The sequence below is a fragment of the Ixodes scapularis genome, unplaced genomic scaffold (assembly GCF_016920785.2).
Source record: "Ixodes scapularis isolate PalLabHiFi unplaced genomic scaffold, ASM1692078v2 PGA_scaffold11__112_contigs__length_91849675, whole genome shotgun sequence".
Taxonomy (NCBI): Eukaryota; Metazoa; Arthropoda; class Arachnida; order Ixodida; family Ixodidae; genus Ixodes; species Ixodes scapularis.
The window spans coordinates 50,331,675-50,359,645 of NW_024609837.1; the positions used below are offsets into that span (position 1 = coordinate 50,331,675).

A 27,971-nucleotide genomic window follows, 5' to 3' on the forward strand; every position below is an offset into this window, starting at 1 on the left:
ATCCTAACCTAAAGCTTGATTATACGAAGAATCGCAGCAATTTTAATTCATAAAGACTCGGCGGATCTGATCCTGGAGTCCGTGTATGCGAAAGTCTATACTCTGCGACAACTTTTCTTGGCGATGCCGTGGAAGGTACAGGCCCGCGTTCCCTCTCCCGTTTTGAGTGTACGCAGGCTCTCCTCATCTCCCCATTTCCGGGGAGAGGAGGAGAGCCCGCGCACGCTCAAAATGGGAGAGGGGACGCGGGCCTGTACCTTCCACTGCATTGCCAAGAAAAGTTGTCGCGGAGTATAGTTGCCAGCTCCTGAGACCGATTTTTACCGATTCACTCGAGGACTCATTTCGACTCCGTATCGTTCAAAGCCAGAGCGCTGCCAGCACTGGGATCCGATGGAGTGAATTAGGTGAATAAAAGTGCATCGTCACGGCTCTCCTTTGTGTGTATTATATCACCGACTAAACCAATAAAAAGTTTCTAAATAAGAGCTTCCTACAAGAAGCAACATTCTTTGAAGAGCCGGCTGCGTGACGGTGCAGGTTCTAGAGAGTGAATGGCGGCGCACAGAAAAGGTTTAAAAATAATGACGCCATTTTGTTCTAGCGGAATGTGCTCTGTCATTTAGATTGGTTGTTGTTACTTGTAAAAGAAGCATCAAATGCTCCGGGCCCATCCCACAGGATAAATGCGTTGGTGGTTCTGCGCATTTTTGTGCGTGATTAGTTCAGCTGGTAATAACAAATCAATAATGAGAACGAGCGTCGTGACAATGCACTTTTGGCGCTGGTCAATTCACTCCCCCGGAGAGGAGCGTCGGGTGTGGCAGTATTTAAGGTGAAACGGAGGGGAACTGACAAATTTTGGCTTTTAATACCAATTTTCCGTCATTCAAAACAAATCTCCTAACTTACAAGTTCACTCTTATGTGGAGCTTCGGAGTTCAATTTTCTGAATGATTACTACTGAAGTATACACTATACTCTCTCATCTCCCTTCCTATCACTCTGTCACCTAAGCGTTTGTGTCTAAGTTAATATATTCAATCAACACGTAGGCAGTATATTGCAACTACCGGGCCATCTACCCTCATACGTGGGAAAGCTACTACTGGTTGAAGCTGAGGAAAATAGTTGGCTTATATTCTTGGATGATGTCAGCTGCATATTGATAAACAGAAAAATAGGCAACCGCTGGATATGAACTATATTGAAGCCTTATTCTTCCTTCACTGCTATCAGTATTTTCATCGTGGATTTAAGCCAGCTTCTTCTTTATTTATAAACCAGATTAAAGCCTTCTTCCTCCTCCTCTATCCTTATTTACAAACGCGTAGCTCCTTTGTGTCCTTGAGGACCTCCACAGAGACAGTTTCCCTTGCTGTTGCAGCGCCGGGGAAGGAGCACTGACGCATCCATCTTCATTTTCATCAATGTCCTTTGCCTCAAGAATTTAACGCGCAAGTTTTTCGTGTTTTTTTTTTTTTTCAGGACCTTGATGCTTTGCAAAATTGCAGTGCACCGGTATTCTCGGCAATGCACTGGTAGATGTCCCCGTGATGATATATTCCTTAATGAAGTAGCATGCTCCCTTGACCAATTACTGATGCAACGAACGGTTTGGCCGATGTAGAATCGACTACGGGATTATAGGATGTTATTTATGATTTATTTTTCAGACTGCGTCGACTTTCTCCTGTAAGTAGTGCCACAAACTTTGAAATCTCCAGCCTGCAGGTTTACCCTGCGACACATAAAATACGCCTTATTTGGCGCGCAGCACACCACATGGACGCCTTGCCGTCCGGCAGTCTTTTTTAATTGTAAGTGATGCCTCGATATAAGGCGCTATCACTAAAGGCTTTCGTGTTTTTTTTGCCTTTTTTCTTAGGGTTCCGCTTGATGTTGAATAAGGCATATTCTGTATCGCAGGGTAAACCAGGAGGGATATTTCAAACGATATTTTTTTTTACATTGCTTGCAGGACAAAGCACGCTTGGTCTAAAAAAGGAGTCCTTTACAACATCCAATCATGATGCGGTTCAAACGACATGGGCCGAACCAGTCGTTGCATCATTAGCCGGACAAGTGAACATGCTGCTTTATTAAGGAACATCTCAGCAGGAGAACATCTTTCAGTCCATTGGCGACAATGCCGGTGCACTACAAGTTAGCAAAGCATCAAGGTTCCGGTGAAAAACAGAAAAAAACGAATAAAAGATGAATGCGTCAGTGCCCGTTCCCTGACGCTATGGTCCCTAGAAAGACTGGCTAGGCCGCCGTCCACTGCCCCTCGGTGACTACTCCGGAATGAAAGCGCGTAGCGGCGTTGGAGAGCAATCGGCGTGCCAGAATTTGGCAGTTACCAAACCACAAACGATATCTGGAGAAAATATGACCGACAGAAGCAAATGAGCACTTTGCAAATGAATTATTTACACCTCCTAACATTCAAACGCCTCAACCGCTCTTGACTTCTTCTCCTCTTGTTGTTCATTGCTTTGGTGTAAAGGCGGAAAAAGGTGGATAAAGAACTTGAGTATGCGTGCTGTAATTGCATCTGCATGCACATCACAGCCTAGCAAAGGTAAATCTGTCCTTGTTAAGAAGGCAAAGAAGTCAACAATAATATTCGCAATCAGCTCGTTGAGACTGAAGAAGGTAGATAGTGGGGAAGGTAGCAGCTACAACAGCATGCCGATTGCGCGCAGCACCCCTTGATTTTAAAAATAATTGGAGAAGTTTCTTGGTGGGCAATTCTCTTTTGGATTGTGTATTGCACCAAGATTATAATCATTACCCTATTGAAAATTCCATCAAGGTACGTAATTTGGGACGCTGACTGCCAGTCAGCAGCCTTGGTGGGACGTGATGGACCATCAGACGTCATCTGATGGTCCATCAGATGACGTCTGACTGCCACTACCAAGGGAATTTCATCAACAAGGGCAGCATTTATACAAGAGTAAAGCTATACGCACTCATAAATATCGCCAAATGCCTCAATAAAACAAAATGTTCGAGAAAAAAAAAAATAAATCAGGACCACTGCGCATCGAACCCGCGACCACTTGCGTACAAATCGGGTACCTTAACCACTAAGCTATGCCTCCGCTTTGGAAACTCGATTTGACTAATCGTTTTATACGAGATGCTTCGGCTGCAAATGCAGTTAAGCCGTCAGCGTGTTATGCAAAGTACTCGTACATCACTCGCCGTACTTCAGTTCTACTCACCTGCCATGTAGAGTACTTTCGCGTCGTAGAACGATCCTTTTTTCGCGCGTCACCGGCCCAGTAGACCTGGTACACCTTGTCGTCTTCAACTATACCGCTAAAGTCCCTTACATCGTCGGTACTCACAACAGGCTGGGTCTTGTCGAGTAGAAATTCTACTAAAACATAAGACATTGTAGAGCCCGGGCAGGATCGACAGGTTGGAGCAAGCGGGCAAACAAAACGAGTCGAGAGCGATCGTTCATGAAAGCTCGGCGAAGTCTCTATGGGCGAAGCGAAGTGTCGTGTGTGTTCGGCGCTTCGGCGGGCTTCTGATCAAGGTTGTCGGTCGGTTGCGTGTCATATCTCTAACGTCAGCGGTTTTATGGGCTCACGTCCCGAAATCGTTTTCTCGTGCATAGATTACTTTTCGTATTCATAGATTTGACGAAATAGTGGTATCCGAACGAACTTTACGTCCTTTGACCATACGTCTGTCTGCACGTCAAAGCTGTTTGACGTACAGTCAGAGACAGTCAATGTACAGTCAGAATCGCCACCAAGACATCCTGATGGCATTTCGCGGCGGCCGACTGCCGCCAGGAAACCATCAGAAAGCCGACAAGCGGAGTCTGACTGGAGTTTGACTGTCGGTCAGAGTAACTTGTTGGCCAATCAGACATGCTTGACGTACAGTCAGGCACAGTCAGCGGTCCACTAGAAAACATTGACTGCCAAACAGGGTTACATTGATGGATTTTTCCTTCGGGTAAGTATAGCTACTTTCAAAGATATATATTTTCATTGTATACATTCATCTGAACTTCCGGTTGATGTTGACATATCGGAGGTACATAAGATTGCATTCTAGTTTTTTTTGTTTGTTGTTTCTGTTTTTGGTTTTTCACAGCCAATGTTACTGACGTATATAGTATTCTTTTACCAAATGAATGTAGTGTTTATTTTTCCTTGTTTCTTTGACTTATATTTTTATTTTATTTGAATTGTAAAATGTTTTGTAGAATCTGTTATTATGTACGTATTCTGAGCTGCTGAACTTTAGGGGGCAGAGGCTTTGTCAGGCGAACCTCGAAACAAATAAAGGAAAACAAATATTTCGAAAACATTTCATCTACAGCGGTGCCGTGCCGTTGCGTGGAGACGGGCGTTCAAACGGGAGACTAGCCAGTCTTTCTAGGGACCATACTGACGCTGCACCTGCTAGATAAATAGTTTCTGTGGGGGTCCTGAACGACACGAAGAGGCTCCGCATTTGTAATTAAGGATTGAAGTGGAGGACGGGGAATTCACTTCAGTTTGTTAATAAGGAAGGCAAGTTTGTAAATAGGAAAGAAGAGGACTTTGATCGAGGTTGTAACTACTAATCGTAGTAAAGGAAGGAGAAGGCTTCAATATAGTCGATAATTCAGCGGTAATCCATTTTCGTGTCTGGTAGTATTCGGCTGGCACCACCCAAGAATAGCAAAGCTACAATTAAAGTAATATTTTATTTAATCAGGCGGAAAATAATTTAGTTTTTCGATAAAATAGGAGCTCATGACGGACTTATATAATCTATAAATGGCAATTAACATAATTCACAGGGCTAACAGCATCATAATTTTCGGTAGGTGCCTCGATCGTTTATGACATCTATCACGTTCCGTTCATTGCCAAACGTGCCAGTGTTCTAGATGTTCATAGTCATATTTTGTTGTAATTGTACAGGTCTGCCAAGTAATCGCACCAATAGTTAGGGCACACATTCAAGATTTGGAAGAAGGACATGAGTACCTTGTACGGATTTATGCCTGGAACGAAGTCGGGATCAGCGACCCTTTGGAAACTCCCGAGGGCACAGTTATCATTCGGCCACCGGGTAAGTGAATGATAGAGGTTATTTATGAAACTCTACTTTTACGGTATCAGAACATTTTGATTTGATGAATCTACGTACTCTAGAAACGCTTCATTTTCAACTTTCTTGCGAAGCACGCAGAGGACCAATCACGATGAGTTCTGGGTTCTGTGCAGTGAATGAGGACGCACAGAATACGGTTTGGCTGAGCAGCTCCTTCCATGCACTGGCGAAGGGTCTGACGAATTTCAGGCTATAAATTCCTCGTGAGATACTGACATACAAAGAAAGGAATGACAAAAAGGGCGGTGAACCAACGACTCAATTTTTTCAACTGACAGCAAAACGTTCGTCTTGTCGTCAACGTCCTTTGTTGCTCTTATCTATATGGTTCATGATGTTATAAAGTGTTAGTATACGGTATTTGGCTCTCGGTAATAATATCCGATACTGAGCCCGGGCTCATGCAGATGCTTCGTATCGATGTAGGGTGTCATTGTCGCAGCCCAAAGCATTTTACCAGAAATGCCCTGTTAGGATATCAACATCTTATCGACGTATTTGAGTAATAATGTTCTGGGAATTTCATAATTCGCTGGTCGCTCGTCGTAGACTGCAAAGCCACGTGTTATTGAAGAAAGCAGAAGCAGGCATACCGGCTTTTCAGTAAGATGAAGAGGGTATATGAAGCTATCTAGTTTTCGGTTTAATTAAATGCTAGCGTGACGTTTAAAATGCGCACAGACCTTGAGCAAAGAGTGTTGTTGTCGCGAACTTTGTTGAGCCTTTTCATTTGGTGGACGCCCTATTGATACACTTTCACCAGCGTGTGTGCTCTTTCGCTGCAGAGCACTTGGAGACCCAACCACTGCTTTCTACAGAGAGAGAGAAAAATTGGTGAATCATATATATAAAATAAATGCAGACTTATAACTGTCTTCTACGATATGGCGACAAGGATATCGTTAGCACGTGAGACGTCATGATTGGAGTCACATCGGACCCTTTATTTTACGGTTATAAGCATATTTTCGCCATGCGTATTCGCCGAATTTTTTTTGTATACATCAGGGTGAGTGCTTTTTCGAGTGCACTAGGCCAGAGTAGACGGACGATGATTTTTAAGAATGTAGATCGCAGTGCGTTTCCCTTCGCATATGGTAGAAAAATAAAGAGCGAGAAAGGTTTAATGTTTTTGCCTGCATACATATTGAGATTATGATATTATCGTCAGATGAACTTTCTTCCATACCCTTGTTACAACCTGCCACTTTTTCACGAGGAATAAACGAATAGTGGCCGCTACTCAGGCTATAGCGAATTGATCAAGGGTGCCGCCATTTAAGAAAGCAACGCTGACGACACGAAACTCCTCTAGGCTACCACCTCTTCTCGTTGGTTCGCGCAGTGATTTTTTGTCGCGACTGGTGGTGATTATTCGGCTCATTCTATACGTGTGTTCCAATATAGCTAAGCGTAGCGTGAGTGTGCTAGCGACCGTACACGCACGCGTGTGATAAGAAATGTGCAAGCTCCATAGCCATTCGCACAACTCCCGACGGACATTCGTCGCTTAATCCGTAGATAACGAGCCAGATTACAGAGATTCTGCGCACTCGCCGAGTCAGCTCAATTAAATCGAGCTCGTGGAATTGGGTGGAAAAGCAGAACTGAACCAAATAAACTAACGAGAAAAAATAAAAACAAAAACATACAAAGCAAAACGGTGGAACGGGGCTGATGAGGCAAGCATGAAAGCGACCCGCTTCTGCGGCCTGAGTCAGGATTTATTTTGGTTGGCGCCCGCCGGAGCCACCTCAGCCGAGATCCTAGCCGCGCGGCCGAGCGCACTGTTGTGTTCCAAACGAGCGCGGTCCCTCTCCTTGCTGTGTCGCATTTTGCTCGGCAACCTCGAAGAAGGTCGTCATCAGAACGCCGAGCCCAAGGCTTCTTTTTCCCCTGCCACCGACACTGGAGTGCGCGAACCTCGTAAGAGTCCGCCTGTTTTTTCTCTTTATTTTCTTCGTAGGGGGTGTCTGTTTCTTGCACGGTGAGGTGGAGAAGCGCAGCTTATCCTGTCGACGCTTGTCGGACGAGGAGACGGTGTTATGGCGGGCGAATGTTTCGTGGCTTCAGGGGCGTCTCAGCAGTGAATCGTTGCGCGAAGGTCAAGGAGATATGAAACGTTTTTAGAAAGCTTTTTTTGGCGTGTTCTCAGTTGCGTTTTAACAACTTAATAGAAATCTGATCATTAAACAGCTCTAGGGGTGTAGCTGGACGAGTCGGCGCATAAGCAGAATAAATAAAACAGAGCAAAAACACATAGCGACAAGTAGATTCGCCTTTTCTACGTGTCATACTTTTGTATGTCTTTTTTTTATTCTTGTAAAGGCGTTCTATACTTTGGTTCATCAAAAGTAAGAACGGATTCAAAGTCTAGAAGACACGCAATCGCAGAAGGACAGAGTGAGAATGGCAAGGTCATGGCGCATTAAAGGAGATTGATTGCTTCAACGGGGAATAACGTACGTACTGAAAGATATTCAGTGGTATGACAGTGCGTCTTCAGCTCTGCTTGATTGACATCATCGGCGTGTAGCGTTAAATGAGCTTTGATTTAAAGAAAAGGGGAGCAATAAAGGCAATGGGACTGTATCTATTTCTTGTGATCTGCAAGTAGTGAAAAATAAATTAACACACCGCAGATTCAACAAGTTTTACTCAGTGTCATTGTCGCCGTTTTAGTAATGTACGGTTATTTTCAAGTGTGCGCGCTCTCGCGAGGAGATTGATCCGAAAAAAACAACGCAAATACTTCAGCTTCTCCAGACTGGTGAAACACAAGGTTGGCAGACAGTAGTCGAGGAGAGCACTGCCTGGACCTTGCCGACAAAAGTGTGGAGTCATCGTTGCGAGATTTCATTCCACACTCTACGTAAACTCTGTTTCCCACTTTTTGTTTTACCAGTCATGAGACTCCTGGTCTGCTTGAACAATTCGAACGAATTTCAAGAAATATTCTTATTCTTCCACCCATTCATTCATTCATTCATTTTTTGTACTCATTTATGGCCTAAGATTTAAATACACTGTTAAGGGGTTGTGAAAATACGAGTGCATTGCCACCACGGATAATTTACGAAACAGTAGCGAAAGAAAAAAAGAAGGTAAGTGTCACACAAAAAAGTCAGCGGCTGGGAAAAAACCGCAGAATTTCGTGGGGACGCGTTTTTGTCAAGCCTAGGCAAAGTTCGTCCACACGGAACGTTTTGTTTTGTTTTTGATATCCGTCTCTTTCTTGCATGATTCACTTCTATTTATATAGGTTTTCGTTCACAAAAAGAATGGATTTCTGTCAAATATAAATTGCCGTTTTTTTTACAATAATTATTATTATTATTATTGTATTTTTTTTTAATAAAGAGCTTGCTTGACCTTAAGAGCGACGTGCATCCACTTTCGGAGGTTATAAAAAATTACACCTCAATCAGGCTTATTCTTGTGGGGCCGTTAGTGACCTTCCCTTCGTATGCATCCAATGCCTACAAGCCCATTGGCAGTGTTATCGAACCCTTTCGAAAGACTGCCCTCTGTTGGCAGCTGTCAAATCTCTGTACAATGACGGCACAAAACCGCAACCTCATTGTCCAGTTTATGCGTTGGGTTGGATTGGAAGGTAAAAAACAAACCTGCAGAAAAAGGTGATGATCGCAGTGACGCTGCACTTTCGACGCTGTTTGATTGGCTCGAAGACTCCTAGCGTTGACCGCACACACACGTTCGCTATCTCATGGAATGACTTGCATGTTCCACCATGTCAGTTGTTCCGCCTTTGTACAGTGGTTCCGACTAAAGTCCCTGGATACTACTTTTTACAAGTAACGACAACCAAATACGAATGACGAGGCACATTCCACAGAAAGAAAATGGCGTCGTTCAGCTCAGTCTTGTGCTGTGGGCCTCCATTCGCGTCTTAAATCCTGCGCCGTCACGCAGTCGGCGCTTCAAAGAATGTTGCTACATGTAGAATGTTCTCATCTAGGAACTTTAGTTCCGACATTCTAGTTCTAGTAATTGGCGCGTGACTTTCAAAAGGGGTCTGTTGAACAGAGAAGCATAGATAGGATGGAACTAATTTGAATGCGCAGCATTTAGATTCTCGAAGGCTGCAAGCACAATGCCCAGTTGAAACTAACAATGTTGAAATTGGTCAACACTCGTTTCCGCCTTTGTAGAGGCAATCCGGTGGCAGCGTATCTAACCCATTGCATTTGGAGGTACCTAGTACATTCTTGTGTAACATTGAATAGAGACGCTATAATCGTCCGACCTAACACACGCCCGCACGCACACGCTGCACGGCGAAGATACGTGGCGAAAACCAGGCTACGGTCCGGCGTTCTGACCCAGTAAACGCGATCGGCGGGGGGCATTCGGCGCTCACGGCAGTAACCAGTACGATATATGAAACGAGGTACGGGGGGCCTAGAGCGATAAGCTAAGGCCCAGTTCACCAGGCAAAAGTGACGCCCACTTGGGTGCCGCCATGTTGTATGATTTTGACCACTAGACACGTGACCATACCATATCCTGAGTCTTTTACACGAAACTGAATCCAAATTTGTATTGCAATCGCTGTAAAAAAAAAGAATATTATAAACTATTTTTTTTTTTACTACTGTTAGCCCCAGAGATCAGTGTCTAGCTCCGATAAAAACCCAAAATACAGCACCGCGGCAGACGGCACCTGGCAGAGGCTTTGCGAAGCTGCCCGAGTTTTTGTCGTAAAAGAATATTTTGGACTTAAAACGAACGAAACATAACTTATCTCTTTGGCACTGTTGATAAAGATCAATTAGCAATTATTTGCGCGCGGTACTTAATTAAAGTCTAGATGTAAAACTATAAGGTCACGTGTCTTGGGGTCAAAAATGTGCAACGTGGCGGCGGGCAGTTGGGGGTCAATTTCAGTTGCCAGTTTATTACTCTAAGGCCCTTCATTTCGTTCGAAATATGTTCGATGCCATCCTGCACCGACCTCGCCGAAACCACGGGACCAGTCTTCGAGCATGCATTGGGCGTTCGATCTCTGGACACCAGCTGCAGGTGGATTATGGCGGCGTATTGCGCAACTTCGCAAGGCGCGCGCTTGAGATGGTGCCACGCGCATGTACCGCCAGAACAGCGCGCTGTCGGAGAAGTTTGAAAGCTGGTTGAAGTGTATAGACCTTTCCATCACTTATCACCCGGGTGAAAAATGCCGAGTCACTGAGCTGTGGACGCTTGCGCAGTGTCTTATATACCGCACAGCGGAGCAACAGCGCACGCTCAAAAGGCGTTCCACAGCCCAGCAGACAAAGATGGCAACGCCCAGAAGGCAATTTTTGCAAAGGTCTATAGACGGGAGCGTTTTCTTATGCGCGTGACGCAACCGGCGTGACGCAGACGACTATAGAAAGGGCTCGTTTGCGCGCGGGGGACGTAGGAGCATAACGGCACATTTACATTCGCCGCTCTATAGAACTCTACATAGCCTATCAGCCAGGCGAAGAATGCTGAGTCACTGAATAGTGCACGCGTGAGTGGCGTCCGATATTACTGGGAAGAGAGCCAATGCGCAAGTTCAGAACGCGTTACAGGGCCCAACTAGGGATACGCGACGGCGCACGAAAGGCGATCTTTGGAATGGTCCGTACTCGTTCGGAATTTTAAGCTGTCGCTTGGCTGGTCTGAACGCAGGAGTTGTAGTGCCTCCATCTGCTCCCGTTGGTCCACTCGTGGTTGAAAGCGTAACCGAAGACTCTGTCCGACTCTCCTGGAAGCAGCCCCTGAAGGACGGCGGGGATCCGGTCAGAAACTACCTCGTCGAGTACAGAGATGTGTCAGCAGCAGAGGTACGTCCTTCGAAACAATTCATACTGCTATTAACAAGGATAGACCAACGCGGAGCTCCGACGTCACACCGCTGCGGTGGCGCTGGTGTTGCAACTGCGCATGCGCAGATAATTTACATCAAGCAAATCTTGTTTCCACGCAGGCGCAGTAGCCACACGCGGTGTTGGCAAACACCGGCTTGTTTGTAAAAGCGCGTTGGCACTTGAAATACGAACACGAGTCGGAAAATATATGATGTGGATGAGGATTGAGACAGGCGCGTATGGTGCGATCCTAATTTCAGAAACAGGTGTCAAGTATATCGTAATATATAAAGGACGCTACGTCATAACTGTAATCACTTGGCGTGTCGTAAGTGTTTTCCAGTGTTAAACCAAATTAAGCCTGCTTCTGTGTATGCTTGAAAAATGTTTCTGTAGACGCCTCCGATTATGCGCCAGGTCGCGAAAATAAGCTCCAACGATGTTATTGTCTCTCGTCTTCTTTTACGTCTATAAAACGTCCCCAACGGGATCGGAGAGCGAACACCAGAAAGAAACCAATAAAGTTTAATATGTGATAAAAACTTGCAGTCTGCATGTGAAACTACGGAATTTACAGTATTTGTTTATAATGAATATATTTTTATTATATTTAGTAAAAGGTATATTTTGAAGGGAAAATATTATATTTAATAACTGTGAGTTGGTTTTTAGGATTACGATGCTCGGCATTTTAAACAACGTTGCAACTAGTGTTCTATTTGTAGTTTGTATAGATTTCTTATTATTTAGGAAATAATTAATGACCATATCTCCTAAAACTAACGGGATTGAAAACGTTCGTTTCTCAACGGTATTAATTCGCTTGTCTTTCAAAGATAAAGTTAACTGAAAACTCAGTACTTTATCACTAGTGCTCAATTGACTTTCACACACACAGGCTCCTTGTAGATACTGCGCGCACTCAGCAAAATAGTTTCGATAGCTAAAAATACCCGAACACTTCTCTCAGACGGAAAGCCAACGGACATGCCAGGGAATGAGAGAGAGAGGGAGAGCCGGAATCCATCTGTTGCAACCACTGGAACGCGGTGTAGGGTGCCAATTCAACACCCTTCCTTCCCTTGATGTGCCAAAGTTACTCTGAATCATCAAGTCCTGGCGCCAAAACATGTCACAGTCGGTCTCTTCTGCTCCCTCAATGAATATATAGAGCAGTAGCCAACGTAGTACAGTTCTTTTGACCAGCATTTCGTTTTTGTCTTGGTATTTGAGGCCATAAAAATCCCGAAGAAGCTAGGGCAAAGTCAAACTTGCATTACTCTCGCCAGTGTCTGAATAGAGTGGCCCTAATTAGTGAAACAAGTGCCAAATTTAGGCATGACCTCCGGTTGTTCGGTTTTATGTTGCAACTCTGGGCTTAAATCGCTAAGCGAGTTTAATATTTATTATGTTAATTCAATTAATGCAAAGGTGCAAGCGAGCTGGACAAGATTAACGATAATAATCTCTTGAGAAGGGGAACAAAGGGAAAAAAGACAAACATAAATTTCCAAACACAGCTAGGTGACTGGTGCACTACCGAAAAATTCACCCTGGTCCTGGTATCAAACCAGGGACCTCTCCACTTCCAGTGGTCCTGGTTAGCTGAGTTGGTAGAGAGCTCCACTGGGAATAGAGAGGTCCCTGGTTCGACACCAGGACCAGGCGGATTTTTTTTTTCATTCGCACACCACTCACCTAGCCATGTTTGAATATTTGTGTTTGTCCTTTGTTCTCTTTGTTCCCCTTCCCCAAGGATTGTTTTCGTTATTTGATATTTAGCCATCGCTGCTGGTTCTTCGGTTTTTACGTTACATGTTTGACTTGAGTCTGGTACTTTGGCATTACGCAAGGCATTACGTGGCGAGCAAGATTAAAGCCATAAAAACGCCGAGCAGGAGTTTTTTGCCACTAACATATTCGAGAAAAACCATATTAGGCCCAAGTTAGGCCCTATAAATAACCAAGCTTGTACCAAGTTGCGCGTTTCTCTGGCGTGCTCTCTGGTACATGTTACATGCAAAAACAATGATCCCTTGTGTCACAAATATGAACACTGTAAACAAGTTATAACATACAAAAAATAGTATTGCACTTCGATAGCTATGAGCTCTTTTTCATTCTTCCGCAATAAAACATGTTTTATTTGTTCCTATACCATGGTTTATCGTTCTGCTTTGTTAATGTTTTTAATATAAATTGAACAAGGCTTTGGTTGGTTAATGGCTTAATAATATTGCGGGGTTCAGAAGTAAAACAACAAAAACAAAATTTCCGCACAAAAGCCGATGAGAATCCGATCCTAGACATATTGAGGAACCAATAGTTTGAGCGTGCGTGAAACTAAAATTTATATCAAGTTATAAAAAAGGAAAAAAGAACTTAATACAGTGCATTCGCTATCCTTTGAGTTTCTACTATTTGTCTATTTTATATTTGAAGGTATATCTTCTTCCTTTTTCTCGACACTCTGGTTATTGTTTGAGTCACCAAGGTTCATGCAAATACTTCATACGTTCTTGCAGATTATAAATGTTTTATTGCATGTTTGCAAAGCACTTTATAGATAGCAAAGGCATACAATTGAAGAGCCCCATTTTCGTTATTACCATTATATTCAAATTATTTTTCTGTTTTCATACTTCACAGCAACTTCCCATGAATAGCTGTTTTTGCATTTCTGAAAGATATCCTTTCTTTGAGATGCCTTCCTTACTCGTCTTTCAATCTATCCTTCCCTCGATTTCTGCAAACATTTTGAGGAATATTTATTTTCATTGAATGGTTCATGACTTTTTGTTTCATTGTTCCTCAACCCGATGGGTTGCGCAGTGAATATTTAACAATCAGGGATGCCTCACTTGCACGTTATTGAGCTGTTAGTGATCATTCCCGACTGAAATGGTTGTACAGAAGGTATGCGTCAGTTTTTCCCATTCTAAAATATTCGCACCCTTAATGTATTAGGAAAAAAATGCATGTATTCTCGTGTATTTTTATCTTTGGAGAGCAATTCTAGTTTGAGGCATTACAACATGATTCAGTCAGTGAGTTGTTATTCTTTGATGTTTAAAAATGGGGAAATTCATATAAACTTTACGTGTTTAATGGTGAGGTGCACAATGTATCCTAAAATTAGGACTTCGTACTATACAGCAAACAAAATCGAATGAGCACATCACTAAAATATATCAAATACGTGAAGCGTGTGCTGAACGTGGTTGTTTTATACCGAAATTTCTGCACAATTTCTAACATTTCACGGTGTATATGTCTGGCTACAGATCGCCAAGTTCTCAGTGAGGACACCAGATGCCCGAACAAGTTTCACGGTAGAAGACCTAAGGACCCGCCACTTCTACGTATTTCGCATTAGCGCCGAAAACGAGGCAGGCACAGGAGAAGCTCTCGTCGACAAGAAACCGGTTCGAGTACAAGCAGCCCCAAGTGAGTTCGCTATGAACGTTCGATTTAAAAAAAAACTTTATAAAAATGCCTCTAAAACAGATTTTACAACACACGGGCCTGTAGTACAAATTTGATTCGCAGGTTTTTAGCCGGGTTGAGCCGTGAGTTAGTTGCGTGCGAAAGAACTGCTACGTTCACAAGTCTATTGAACTTTTCGTCCACCTGTGTGCACAATGCACTTGTAAGCTAACGGGAGGTCCCTTGATCATCCCCAGGCCCGGCTAGATTAACACCGAATATTTTGGGAGCCAACCACGAAAGTCAGCTTCGTCTCAGCATACATGGAAAGAATGCTCACCTGAGCCTGCGTTCACGTTGCCTAAATGAGGTTTCGTCCGTCCGCACACATTATTCCGGGGCACCACAGGATTACCAGTGTGCTCTCTTTGTTTCGAACTTGAAAGGAGACTTGAAGGTCAAGCCACCTTTGTAACCGGTAGCTAGGCCCAAGAAACAGAAAAGCTGCAGATATGTCTCGCAAAATCTGGACCAGTTGTCCTCGTGCTTGCGATGGGTGGGCCGCGTTATGATTGAAACCGGGACTCTGGTGGTCAGCTGAAACTTAGTGTCACGGCACCGCAGTTAAATACTCTTATAGAAAGAAATGCAACATAAAAAATCAACCGTTCTACTATTGTAACGCTATGCTCGGCCTCGGCCATTTCTGTCCCGAAACGAGTTTCTCTCCTAGGTCAAAAAAGGGCATCCTTCACTACACATTCGCACATTCGAAAGTTGTTAAAAGGGAGATTGCGGTTACCATACTTGGGGCTGCACTTACGAAGTCCTGCTTTCACACTGTTCGTGAAAGTTTTAACGCTCAAGTTGAGAGACTCCAAAAGTCGGGCTTTCCATCTCAGGTCTTAAACGAGGTGGTGGCGGTCTTAGTACGCAAGACTAAAGGGATTCGGAGAAAGAAACCTCGAGATCCACAGAAACGAAAGGTTGTTGTACCATACATGCACAAAACCTCTCATAATTTAAAAAGAGCAGCCCAAAGGTACGATGTGCCTGTGGTGTTTTCGGCTCCAAAAAGAATGGCGCAAATCTGTTCAAAGGTTCGCTCGATAGCGGATAACCTCAACAAAGGCAAGTGCCAGAAACGCCACAGCCACCCTTATGTGCCATGTTCAATTGGCGTGGTGTACAAAATCCCATTAACGTGTGGTAAAAGCTATGTGGGCCAAACCGGACGGTGCCTAAACGATCGCCTTCTCGAGCATGATCGTTCGCTAAAATCTACGGTGGGTGGTCACCTTCCCGTTCACTGCAATTCCTGCTCGTGTGCTCCGATTCTAAAAGGCACAACAATAATTGGACACTATCGAGACAAGACAACTCGCGAAATTTTAGAAGCACATTGCATCAACAGCCTGGGGGACTGCTGCGTCAGCCACCCATCAGTGACACTACTAAACACTGAAACCTTGTTTTTAGAAAGGACTATGGGGCAAAGACATTGCAGTTAGATGGTCCTGTGTCGCGTGTCATAAGCACTGCGTGCCCTGCGTGTCTTTCAGAACGGTTTCTTCTTCTTTCTTTTGTGTATAAATTCAGTTGCGAGTCAGCGCTTGTGTGTCCTGCATGTTCCTTTTCTCTGTCCTTGTCTTTGTGTGCGCTGTTCTGTTCATCATGCCACGCACGTCGTTGTGTTCCAGTCGGGTCTGTCAGGCAAAAGCACACGTGCCGACGTGCCGCTGTGCGCACGACTTAGTCGTCAATATATTTTAACCTATGAATTTTGATTTTCTACAGAAGAACGTTGTAATAATCTCTCTTCTGTAATAAATAACTAGTGTGAAAAATATATTTGCATTTGCAGAAAGCCGTAGTGTTATGAAAAACGTTATGTACCATTTTGAGACTGGTGCCCGGACGTCTTTCACTCAGGCGGTTCTATGCAGCAATGATTTGGTTTCGGTTGAGTCAGCACACGCAATTTCTAGCAATTTTGCTCTGCCAAATCTCTCTTAAAATTGGTAATGCATCTATTTTATCGCATTTCTAAGTGTTTCAAACCGCATGTTTTATTTTTAGTTATATGTTTTGAATTTTGATTAAATTGTCCAGTGTGCGAAGCTAAAAGATATTAATTTTTTTTTTTGTGCCGAACTGCAGCTAGTATTATATTGTAGCAGGCCGGAAACCCGTCAAGCTGTCTTGCAGCTTTGTTTCCCGACCAGTGCTTTATGAATTCATGAGATAATGAAGTTATTGTTAAATGGGAGTAATTTTCAAATCTATACTGGTTTTGCAATTAGAATTACTCGCAACAAAAATGTAACGGCAGAATTTGGTTTTACATCAGATCATTTCTATTTGACGGAAGGGGTTCCAAATCACACTCGCAAAATTTAAGTATGGGCCGTACACGCCAAACATTTGACCGCGATCACGCAGAAAAGCCCCCGGCACCAGAACCACCGGTCGTGGTCATCCATCCCACCATGCCTGACGCCTGCATAGTCACGTGGTCACCACCGTGCGATGACATCACCTGGTACATCGTGGAGCGCTGCGATCTTGTCGGGGACGTCTGGATCGTCGTGAGTCAGCAGAAGGAGGCCCAGTTCGTGGCGCAGAACTTGGTCCCGGGCATCGAGTATTCTTTTCGGGTCAGCGCCGAGAATGAGGTCGGCATGGGGAAGTGGTCCAAGCCATCGGAGCCCATGGTCATCATCAGAAAAGGTGACCTTCTCTTACACCCTTCCAGGGCTTATCGCCTTATGATATTCTACATAAGACATCTACTGCGCATGATTAGGATGCACACAACAGCCTATCAGATAAAGATGGCAGCGGAGGCGATTACTGGGATGGTATAGAGAATATTAGGATGTAGGAAAAGGTTGAAATTTTGTTGTGTAAAACAATACCTGTGTGGTTTAAAATGTACTTCGTATATGTTTTTTTAAATTATTACGATCGATTATTTTTCGTTTGCAGATATACCACCTAAATATGACACATTACAATCGTGAAGGGGCGCGGCAACACTTTTTAAGTTTCAGTAAATATCACCTAAAATTATTTCTTGACATTAAAACATGAAAGAAAACACGTGTTAGATGTTTTTTTCTCAGGCAATGGTAGTTGCAGGAAAGGTATAAAAAAACAAGCAGCGTTCACCCACGCATTTCGCAGCCAGAGCAAGCGGCCACGTCATCTAGAGCCAATTATAAGTCGCCAATGTTTATCATAACCACGCGCTCGGATTGGCAGAGCACACAGTACGCGCTGAATTCCACACAATCTTAAGTTTCGGCTGTTCCCTTTCATCGAAGTGCTTAAAAAGGAGCCACTACCCGAATGCATGTATAAGCACTGTTCGTCATGAGCCCAAATCGAATGCTTTCGCATTGTTCGTGTTCACTGTATGAGCTGCAATCAAATATCGTCACCTGATCGCAAAATTCTGGGGATTTTATTGTTGACGACTCCAACAATATGCGATCCCACAAATCTGTCACAAAGTTTTTCAAAAAAGGGACTGAAAAAAAAAAAACTCCGCTTTTATCCTTAAAATTACGCGTCGATAGAGAAGCATCTTCGACTGTGGCGCTGCGTGCGAGCAAACTTTGATCCCATACAGTGCCATCAAGCGTGTGTGAAGCAGGAAACCTTTATTATCCAATACGTTTCACGTCCCCTTTAAGATCGTTGTTGTAATCATTTGACAAGGTTGGTTCAAATGGCATCACTGATTTAAATTAGTGCTCTATATACTTAAAGAATATTTGCCATGAAAGTAAATAGTTTGCGTTCTATATTCTTATTTAAAATTTAACGTTTAAGCAACAATAGCACCACTTTACCTACTTAATTACTACGTCTTTACATTTGCAAATGCAAGCACACAGGCCTTGCAATCATAATAATAAGAACTGCTCGTGACAAGGACACCACGTACAGGGCATAAAACGCTTCCACGTATATGAGATGTAAACCGCAACTGGCCCAGCCGCTGCATTCAGGTTGGTGCTGTAATGTTCTCCTTACTGCCCAGTTGCGTCCATGACGGCACCGGAGTTCACGAAGGAGCTGTCAGACTGCGACGTCTTGGTGGACAACGATGCCACGTTCACCTGCAAATTTATCGGCATTCCGACACCTGAAATCACCTGGTACGTTGTTTTTTGTTTTAGTTTTAACTATTTTCCTTTGTACATAACTGTATCTTAAATGACGTCTTGTTTCTTATGAGGTTGCCGCAACATCTGTGTGCACATATTGTTTTTTCGCGTCGGCGTAGCCCACCAACATCCCCCGGTGTGTTAAATTATTTAAAAGGGATGTCTGTCTCTTCGGCATTTCCCGGACGCGTTCTAAAAGCATCGCATTTGTATGGAATTTTCGGACACCTCTGAAAAGCAGATTTTAATGCTTTCTTAAATTTATGATATTCTGTCAGTGCCAAGTGACATCGCGTGATGTAGTAACCTCATGTGACGTCACGGTGTCAAGAAAAACGAAAAATCTAAAAGCTGTGCTCATAAATGCTGCGCATTTCATACGTAATGTTTAAGATATGATATAGCTCAACGTCCAAGTGCGCAAGAGGTGCGATCTCGAAGGAAATTTAAAGCCTGTTGCAACCTGCGTCGATTGTGTAGATGCAAAACACTGCATAACCACAGTTGTCGGTCATACATTACATCAACAAAAGCACTTCGAGCTTCGTTACTATGGTAAAGTTCGAGGAAACAAAATCGTTATTCGAATGAAATATACGAGTGTGCGTGCATAGAATAATTAGGGTTGTGTGGGTATTTAGACAGCGTATAGTTGGTCAGTCACTTCAAACTTGCGACGAGTCACTCGCTGTAGATGAGAAATTTAGCCAGTGCAGTACAACCGCTAACCTGGGGTCTTTAACGTGCACCACGCAGTAGCGATACACGACCGCACGCCGGTACAATTGCGTGCATAGAAAGTCCACTGGCCATTGAATGCGTCTCTCATCAGACTTTTTGCGTACATAGAAAGTCTGATCAGAGACGCATTCAATGGCCAGTGAATGATTAGAGGAGGCCTTGTCTTGATTGAGATAAGGAACCTGATTCTATTTACTGCACTGGAGTTATAACATTTTCGACGGAAAATAAATTAAGAATTGTTCTGAGGTAGGAGCGTTTACGCGTACAAAAGACCAAGTTTCTCATTATAGGTGTATCAATATAGCAATTGGTTTGCAACCCTATCTCCAGATAAAGCGACGTATTGCTGAAGTATAAATCTATTGATGAAACGGACAGGCCAAAACACTGCACCGAAAAAGTGTGATAACCATTTAGCTAACCAATATTGGGAATCATAGCAGTTTTCACCTTGTGCTGCAGTTCTGCATAGTTGCTCCGCACGCGTGGAAATGCAGCGTGCTGGTTAAGTTACGGTGTTTGTGGAGCATAACATAGAGGAAGAAAACCGGACGTTTCCAAGAAACACAAATGGGGATGTAATACTGCCTACTAATGAGATCGTTAATCCCCGAAAATGTGTCTATGGGAATACTTGAGCAGTTAAAAGCCGTTTCTCGACATTTTAATCATTATTTTTGAACGTTTCCTAGAAAAAATATATATGTTTGTCCGGATACAGAAAGTGGTGACTGCTGATGGACCCTCACTTTATGTTTTTGAAAAATGAAAATATGACTCCTAATAGAAAATGACAAAACAAATTTTCAAAGAAATTCTACAAAGGCAACATTTTCAAAAAAAAAAAAAACGTGTAGTACGGCAAAATGAACTAGAAAGACTTCTATAAAAAAAATTAAAGAAACACGAATGGGAATGTGATACTGCCAGATATTGAGATAGTTAATCTCCGAAAATGTGTCTATGGTTACCTATATTTTTTTTTTTTTTGCGATTGGTTCAGGTACAAGAGCGGCCACGAAATATACGATTCTGGTCGGACAGAAATTGACACGACCCTTGCAACAAGCTCCCTGCTGCTTCGGAAAGTTCGACTCGAAGACAAGGGGAAGATTGAATGTCAAGCTCTCAACAATGCAGGCTTGAAAACGACCTCTGCGAAACTGACTGTGCTGGGTAAGGACACAAAAAATGCGTTGTGTTCCCAGAACGTTTTTACGGCATATCATGCAGAGTTGATTCGTGGAGATGTTCTCCGTGCCTTCGATGTCCCAAGAAGTATATATTTCTATTTTAATTTTTCGAAGAATAAATGTAGAGTGAAAAGACGACGCACAATAAAAGTTTATAAGGATATGCGACCTTTATATCTTAAATTGAGCGTTACAGAGATGCGCCTCTAAGCTTGGTATAGAAAAACGCGCTTCTCAGACGGCACGCTGCTATGGCAGCCTAACTTTCGGCACTGTGCGTCCGCAAACCCTTCACCCTACTCAAATCTGCTTTCTGCCCACGTGCAGTGCCCGCACTTGCTGTGGCCAGACGCGTGCTTATTTGCAAAATGCGCATAGGCCCGTTAGGCCGGTAAAAATGTTTCCGTATTAGGCAGAGGCTTAAACGCAAATAATAACCTTGCAGGCCCTTACTAAAAACTTACATCGTGCATATTAAAAAAAAAAAAAAAAAATCCTCGCTGTTTTGGCAGATTGGTTTCTAGACTCCAACAAATTCTATCTCAAAACTTCAGAGAAGTCTCTACTCGAGAACTTCAGCGAGGAAAAGTGTAGAACGATTTAAAGCGTTCCAAATTCAGGATTATTGGAAAGCTAGGACCTCTTTAAATATTCTTGACTGAAAGGCATTACAACAAAAATGTGAAAACCAACGCGAGAATAGTGGTTCAATTGGCCACATCCAATACATTAGTTGCGCAGCAGTCAACTTTAATATCTAGATTTTTACTCATATTAACCAAAAAAGCATACAGTATGTTTCACCTAACTTCTGCCATTGCTTAAAAAAGTTGGTGTAGGCTTGTCGTGTCGAAGCAACGCAGTATTTTATCATAGTCCTGTTGAGCAAATCAAGGTTGTTTTCTTCTTTATCCGTGGTGCCAAACTGACTAATTAACACAAATTAATTGGCTAATTTATTCAATATAATTTTGTACTCAAAAACCTTAAATTCTATAGTTGTAGGGCCTCTTGAGAATCATCTCATCGTGTTGTTTCCATTAAAGTGGGCTTCCTGTGTTTAATTGCTTTAAAATTTAAAAAAAGCGCGAGAATAAAAAAAAATATATATCTCACGTTTATAAGAGCTTTAACATCGCAGTTTGATAGCGGGAAGTCACGTAAATTGTTTTCTTTACATATAGTGCGAGGTTTCCTAGCTTTCTTCACAGCTGAAAAGAATAGTTGCATGAAGGCTAAATTTATAAAAAGATACAATTGGAACTTTCTCAACACGCGAAATATTTTAGAGCAGTGTTTTCCCGCAAACTAATACTTAAAAAGTTAGGTAAATAATTTGTTTTGATAAAACAGTTTGGAACATAGCAAAAATATTTCGACTTGCTCAATTTAGGACTATAAACTCAATATATCTTGACTTCCCCAATAAAACTGCATTAGTGGAATGCGCTTAGCGTGTTCTAGTGTTTTTAAGTATTGGCACAGGTTAGGTGAAGTATACTGCGTACATCGGATATTAAATTTGAGGGATGTTGCAACTCGCTGGTACGGGGTAAAATTCATTACGCAGCCAACTGTAAGAGGAAAAAAGTGTACGAGCGAGTGGGTGGAAAACGCCGTAGACACCTTCAGACTGGAATAATAAAATAACAAGCTAGAAGCGTTGACGAATAGTCTAGTTTTTATTTCTTTTTAACGGGAAACAAACAGCGCAAGGACACGGAAGACTGAAGACAAACACGGCACTGACTTACAACTGAGCTTTAATGGATCTGACGAGTGTAAATACAAAAAATAGCCGTAACAAAACGTCGAAAATGGAGACAACACTTACGAAGGACGACACCTGTTCATAGAGTCATCGGCGTGTACCGTTTTTTTTCCAATCTACAAAAAAAGCAAAACATGTACATTGTTTTCGACCAGGTAATTGACTGGGCACTAACACTTTTGGATCCCGCTTGTCCGATAGCGCACGCTTCCACAATCTCACGCTTGAGCTTATCCTTTTGTTTACAGATGGCCGTGCATCTTTCAAAGGCCTGAGTTTATCCGCAGTCACGGCAGTGTACACCAAGATGTCCCGACAAAACTTGTGACACATTATACCGGTGCTCTCTTAACCGCCCATTAAGACAGGGTCCTGTCTGGCCTATGTGTCTGCGGCTCCAAGACATGGGAATAGATTACACAACCTCCACAATGAATCTTACAAACTGAATTTGGTCTTTTAGTGCACTCTCATTTTTCGCTTACATAAAAATTTACTTTTTCGCACATCCTAGAAAATTTGTCCGGAATCGAGAAGACCACATAAACTCCGACTCGACACCACACTCCCTTCAGATCACGAGAAGTTTCGTATAGGTACGGCAGTATAGTGCTGCGATGTCTGTTTTTTTTTCTTAGCTTCTTCATCTCTCTCGATGTGACCTAGAGGTAACAAACTCTTCCTACCGTTTTTATCAGCCTATTTTAGGCTGGTGAAAAGTGGAATCTTCATCACTTGTTTTAAGCATGCTCTATATAAATCGTACTTTCACTTGGTCAAGAATAGCTTGAATTATTAAGTATTAAGACACGTGACCGCAGGCTATATTGAAGAGAAGACGCATCAAGAGCGATCAAGAAGCTAACATAAAATAAGCTTGAGGTGCACCTGAGCACTTCTTATGAGTTGTGAATCCGAAAGCGTGCAAGCCGCTCGCCCGCTCCCTTTTTCGCCTGCTGCGTACTTTTCGTCGCCGGTCTTACGCTTCCTCCCCTGGGCACGCTGACCTTGGACGCTCCGTGTTAACGGTGCACTGATGAACACGCAGCGCCATGGGTTGAGCGTCATGGAAACTGACGAGCGCAGCGGCGAATGGGAGCCCCGTCGACGCCCGCCAGCGAATGGAAACTTTGGGATAGGGGAAACTAGGTGCCGTTTTCGCGCTTCAAACTGATGACGTCAGCTCGCTCCGCGAAACAGTTAAGACTTTCGCATTAAAACATAAATATCACAGTACTCCTGTATCTACACAATATTTCTCATAATATAAAGAAATTGGGACGTCGAGTCGGTGTTCGTGTTGTCTTCTTGGCTCCGGACGAACTTTCTAGGATGTGCAAGAAAGTGAAGTCTGAGGTAAAAGAAAAACGAGTGTGCACTAAGAAAGACCAACACTAGTTTTCGACAAGCGTCGTGGAAGTCTCATATTCTGCCTCCCTGTCTTGCGGACGTAGATACCCAGGGCAGACAGGGCGCTGTCCTAATGAACGGTTAAGACAGCGCCGGTATAATCTGTCTCAGGTTGTGTCGGGGTATCTTGGTGTACAATGCCGCGAATGCGGCTGTACTCCCCTTTGAATGATGCGCGGTCATCAGTAAACAAAAGAATAAGCCCACGGCGTGAGATTATAGAAGCGCGCGATATGGGACAAGCAGATTCAGAATGTGCTAATGGCCCGGCACTTGCCTTGTCGGAAAAAGTGCATGTTTCTTTGTAGATCGAAGGAGAACAGAGCGCGCAGATGACTCTAGGAACACGTGTCGTCCTTCTTAAGTGTTGTTTCCTTTCTTGGTTTGTGCTTCGGGACAAACTTTGTATTTATTTATACTCGTTGTCAGATCCATTAGAGCTCAGTTGTAAGTCGGCGCAGTGTTTGTCTTCCGTCTTCTACTCTGTCAGTGTCCCTGCGCTGTTTGTTACACATTAAAATAACAATTTGCGTGACACACGTCGCAAGTGATTTTGTGCCGTGTTGTCATTTATCACATTTTTCTTATGTCAGTGTTTAAATAACAAGGGATCACTTTGTCCTAGAAAATAGCTTCAACTTAAGCCTGAACCCAGCCGAGGCTACGAGCTGATGTGACCAATCGAACAGCGCCACAGCGCACTGACATGATGTTCTTCATGTGTCTCCACGTGTTCTAATATCGTTAAACGTATGATATGTAGGAAAGGCCGATGATGTGCGCTTTTGTTGGTCCCATAAACTCGTAGCACCGGTTGCGTCCAAAATTAAAATAAAGCAGAGTATTAAACCCTTGACGTGTTTATGTGGTTAGTTTTGCCTTTAAGCTCGCGATCTTGCTGTCGGTTTTAATTTTACTCGGAATATGGTGTACTGAATCAACGTGAGTTTTTCTTATATGGGATCTGCGTTTGCCTGTATTAGTTCAACATAACCGCCACGTTGATGAACTAGACAAAAACCAAACGCAGGCTCCGTGGTACTTAAGAAATTTATTGTCTTTGGTTGCTAAGCTTGATCGCACAAGCTAGGGAAGGCACCACCTCCGAACCTGCTGTCGAAAATCATGCCAAGCCCGTAGTGCTTTGTTACAAGATTTTAGAATCAATTTTTTAGCTCTCCAACTAGTTATTGATCTTTTGGTGTCAATTTTACGAGTGATCAATGGAAATAGCACATATTTATCGGCGCTCCAGGGTAAACAGCAAATCCAGAAATCCCATCTACAGCCTAAATATATTTTCTTTTAGTAAGCCTAACACCAAGGATCCGGCCAATGATACAGAATTCATCCGTTTGCAGCTCCTCCAAAACTAACCGGATCACCAACGTACAAGGACGGCTTAATGTTCGACTCCGGAGAAACGGTCCGCGTGAAGCTCTCCTACACCGGACACCCGCCGCCAGATTTCACCTGGAGAAGGAACGGAGAGATCGTTGTGTTTGACGGGTCGTCGGCCGCCATGTTGGTGGACAGAGATGACCAGACTGTTCTTCTGAAGCTGGTGGATGCCGACCCCAACCACCGGGGCATGTACACTCTGGAAGCGACGAACGAGCACGGTTCGGATCAGTTCAGCGTTGCCGTTATGATTACAGGTAAGGTGATTTTTTGTGCACTGTCAACTCCGTTAACCCCACGCTGAAAGTGCGGTGGGATCTATCTGTTTGTCGGAATATTTATGGGTATATGTCTAGCCACGTAACCACGCTTCCACCTATACCCATCCGCAGCGAGTAGGGTCGGGTACTGAAATACAAGCGGTTGATTGGTCAGGCAAGTGCGTATCTTCTGCCGCATTGTCAGCTTAAAGCTGGCCAAAGTGGAGTTATCCCATAGTTTTCAAGGACTGAGTATCTAAGTGGTCTTGGAGTTAGTGTATGTTATTATACCCAAATCTTAAATTTTCTGCTCAACTTTTTCACGTATTGTGCTTATCTGCTTGTTTTCCAAGCTGTCATGTTCGTTTCATTCTTGACAGCTCTCTACGTGTCCACTTCTTCATTTCGTACATATGCGTTCATGTTTTTGGTCTGTGCACCACCAGCTACCGAAACGTAGTGTATCTCTCTACCTTCGCGTAATACAGAATTCGTAAGCGGAAATATTTCATTTGGTTGACGCCCGTCCAACATCGTCGAGATGCTTTTCTTGCATGTCACCTAAGGCTTTGCGGAAGTAATCTTTGTGGTGTATTATTAAATATTGTGAATTCTTAATTCTGAAACTAGTTTTACCTCTTGGGAGATTCCGGCTTCGCAAATTTCTACCCATATCGAATTTAGAAACGGCGTTAAAATTCTCAATTTAAAAACTCTGTCTTGCTTAATACTGCTGCCCTACCCTCTTCTTGCCGGTATGTGTTGCACGGATTCTTCAAGTCCTTTGTAGCTTTACCCATAAAACAACCCCGGAAGATTTTTTTTTTTAATCGAGAATTTCAGAAGTCAAACTTGCAATTTCCATTTAGCAAGTGTGCCAATGGCAATTATAGTACTATGGTACTATAACTGCCCTGGTAACTATGGTACTAATATAGTGCTATAAATACCCCCCCATGAAGCAGTGTACTCCAATTAGTAATGCTGGCGAAGGCAATGTACACTAAATAATACGGCGAGATCCCGCGTGTACATCCAGTCTACTCAATCTTTGTTTATATCTTCGTTTGCGTATCGGTGCGCCGTTTGCTTTTTCTATGCGCGGTTTTTGTGCTAGTTCCATTCAAATTTATAGGTAAGGCGTTTTCATTAATGCTTTACTTCTATCCAATTACGTTTTTCGGTAACGAAGTAAGAGGTTAATTATTTTTTGAGAAACGTAACGATTACCGTGGTTTTATTATTTTAATGAAATATCGAGTGATAGTATTCAGTTACATCTGGATAGGAACGTGTACAACAAAGGTTACCTTTTTGGTTTTCTCTCCAACACGCGTCTGTGACTTTTTTGTGAAAAAAGTGGCACCAAGTAAATTATAAAATGCCCTTGAATGCGTTAAAAGGTTGATAATTATTAAGGACAAGAAATAACAAAAGCAGGCTACTGCTTCAAAAGAACGACACATACAGAGTGACGAAAAAGTAGCTCGTCCCTTGTCATCTAGTAACGCGTTCCTTTCGAATCTCAGTAATAAGTAACGTACTTAGTTACTTTTTGAGCGAGTAGCAAGTAACGGTATTTGGTAACTTCTTTTTTTTTTTTTTTTTTTCTCTAACGTGTAAATCTCTGGTAGCAGCGGGCCGTGGGCCGGGCATCACTGAAAAGACGGCGGCCATCCGCGGGCCGGCCGGAACGCCAATGCGGGCCGGATTCGGCTCGAAAGCCGGGGTTTGGCGACTTTTGGTATATAAAAGAAAGGCAGCTATGTGCTTTAGGGTAGAACTGTAAAAGAATATTAAGGATACATGGAATTTTGCACTATTTGTATTTTTAGAGCGCAGCTCTTAGGGGCCCGTTTCCGTGTTTCGCGACGTCGGGTTCGCCGTCGGCGTCACCACGCTAAATTTAGGGAGGAATTGACGTCGCGGGACCTGAACACCAATTCGATTCTTCGCTAAATTTAGCAGGGGAACTCAATTGCTGTTGAGGTCATGTGACGTCAATTTTCATGCTAAATCGAGAGGAGAAACTGAATTTGTTTATAGGTGACGTAACACCAAGAAATGTGACGTAATTTTTCCCACTAAATATAGGGGGGAAACAGAATTGGTGTTGAGGTCTCGGTGACGTCAAATTTTCAGCTAAATTTGGAGAAGAATTGGTGGGAGAAGAGCGGAGGTGGAGGAGGAGAATGGGAAGGTATGGAGGGATAGGATGGGAGGGTACGGAGGGTGAAAGGAGGAGGATGAAAGAAGGAGGAGGGAGAGAACGGGAGGAGGAGACGGCGAAGGAGCAGGGGACGAGGAGCAGAGCAGAAGGCGAGGAGGGAAGGAGGACGAGGAAAGGAGGAGAGGGTCGGGCATACCCTCCCCTCCGCACCCTCCCCTCCTCCTCCTCTAGAGCTGCGCTCTAATTTCGCGTTAAAAAGACTTCCATTTTTTTTTTCAGAAATAATATTCATTTGATTGAACATTTGATAGATTATTAAGATGGTGAATAATTGTTATTGAGAGGGCTTCGAATAAAGATCGTTGTACTTGTTTTCGTCGTAGGTGAGCCGGAACCACCAGAAGGCAAACCTGTCGTTACCTCCGTTGACTGG

At 43.3% G+C, this 27,971-nt stretch overlaps 1 protein-coding gene across 1 annotated transcript; it reads left to right on the forward strand.

Annotated features, from left to right (window-relative positions):
* The first annotated feature begins 4,946 nt into the window (after window positions 1-4,946).
* On the forward strand, window positions 4,947-27,834 carry LOC121045534 (CAVP-target protein). The gene is made up of 8 exons (XM_042288996.1): window positions 4,947-5,091; window positions 10,810-10,964; window positions 14,273-14,435; window positions 16,857-17,144; window positions 18,463-18,580; window positions 20,337-20,509; window positions 25,069-25,365; window positions 27,818-27,834. The coding sequence occupies exons 4-8, from the start codon at window positions 16,904-16,906 to the stop codon at window positions 27,832-27,834; spliced, it is 846 nt and encodes a 281-aa protein (XP_042144930.1). The 5' UTR covers window positions 4,947-5,091; window positions 10,810-10,964; window positions 14,273-14,435; window positions 16,857-16,903.
* The last annotated feature ends 137 nt before the right edge of the window (window positions 27,835-27,971 follow it).

Bases quoted from the DNA above. Each gene is read 5' to 3' on its own strand.
- LOC121045534 (XM_042288996.1), top strand. From the start codon at position 16,904: ATGCCTGACGCCTGCATAGTCACGTGGTCACCACCGTGCGATGACATC. The intron at 17,145-18,462 runs GTGACCTTCTCT...CTTACTGCCCAG, and splicing joins CATGGTCATCATCAGAAAAG to TTGCGTCCATGACGGCACCG. The intron at 18,581-20,336 runs GTACGTTGTTTT...CGATTGGTTCAG, and splicing joins CCGACACCTGAAATCACCTG to GTACAAGAGCGGCCACGAAA.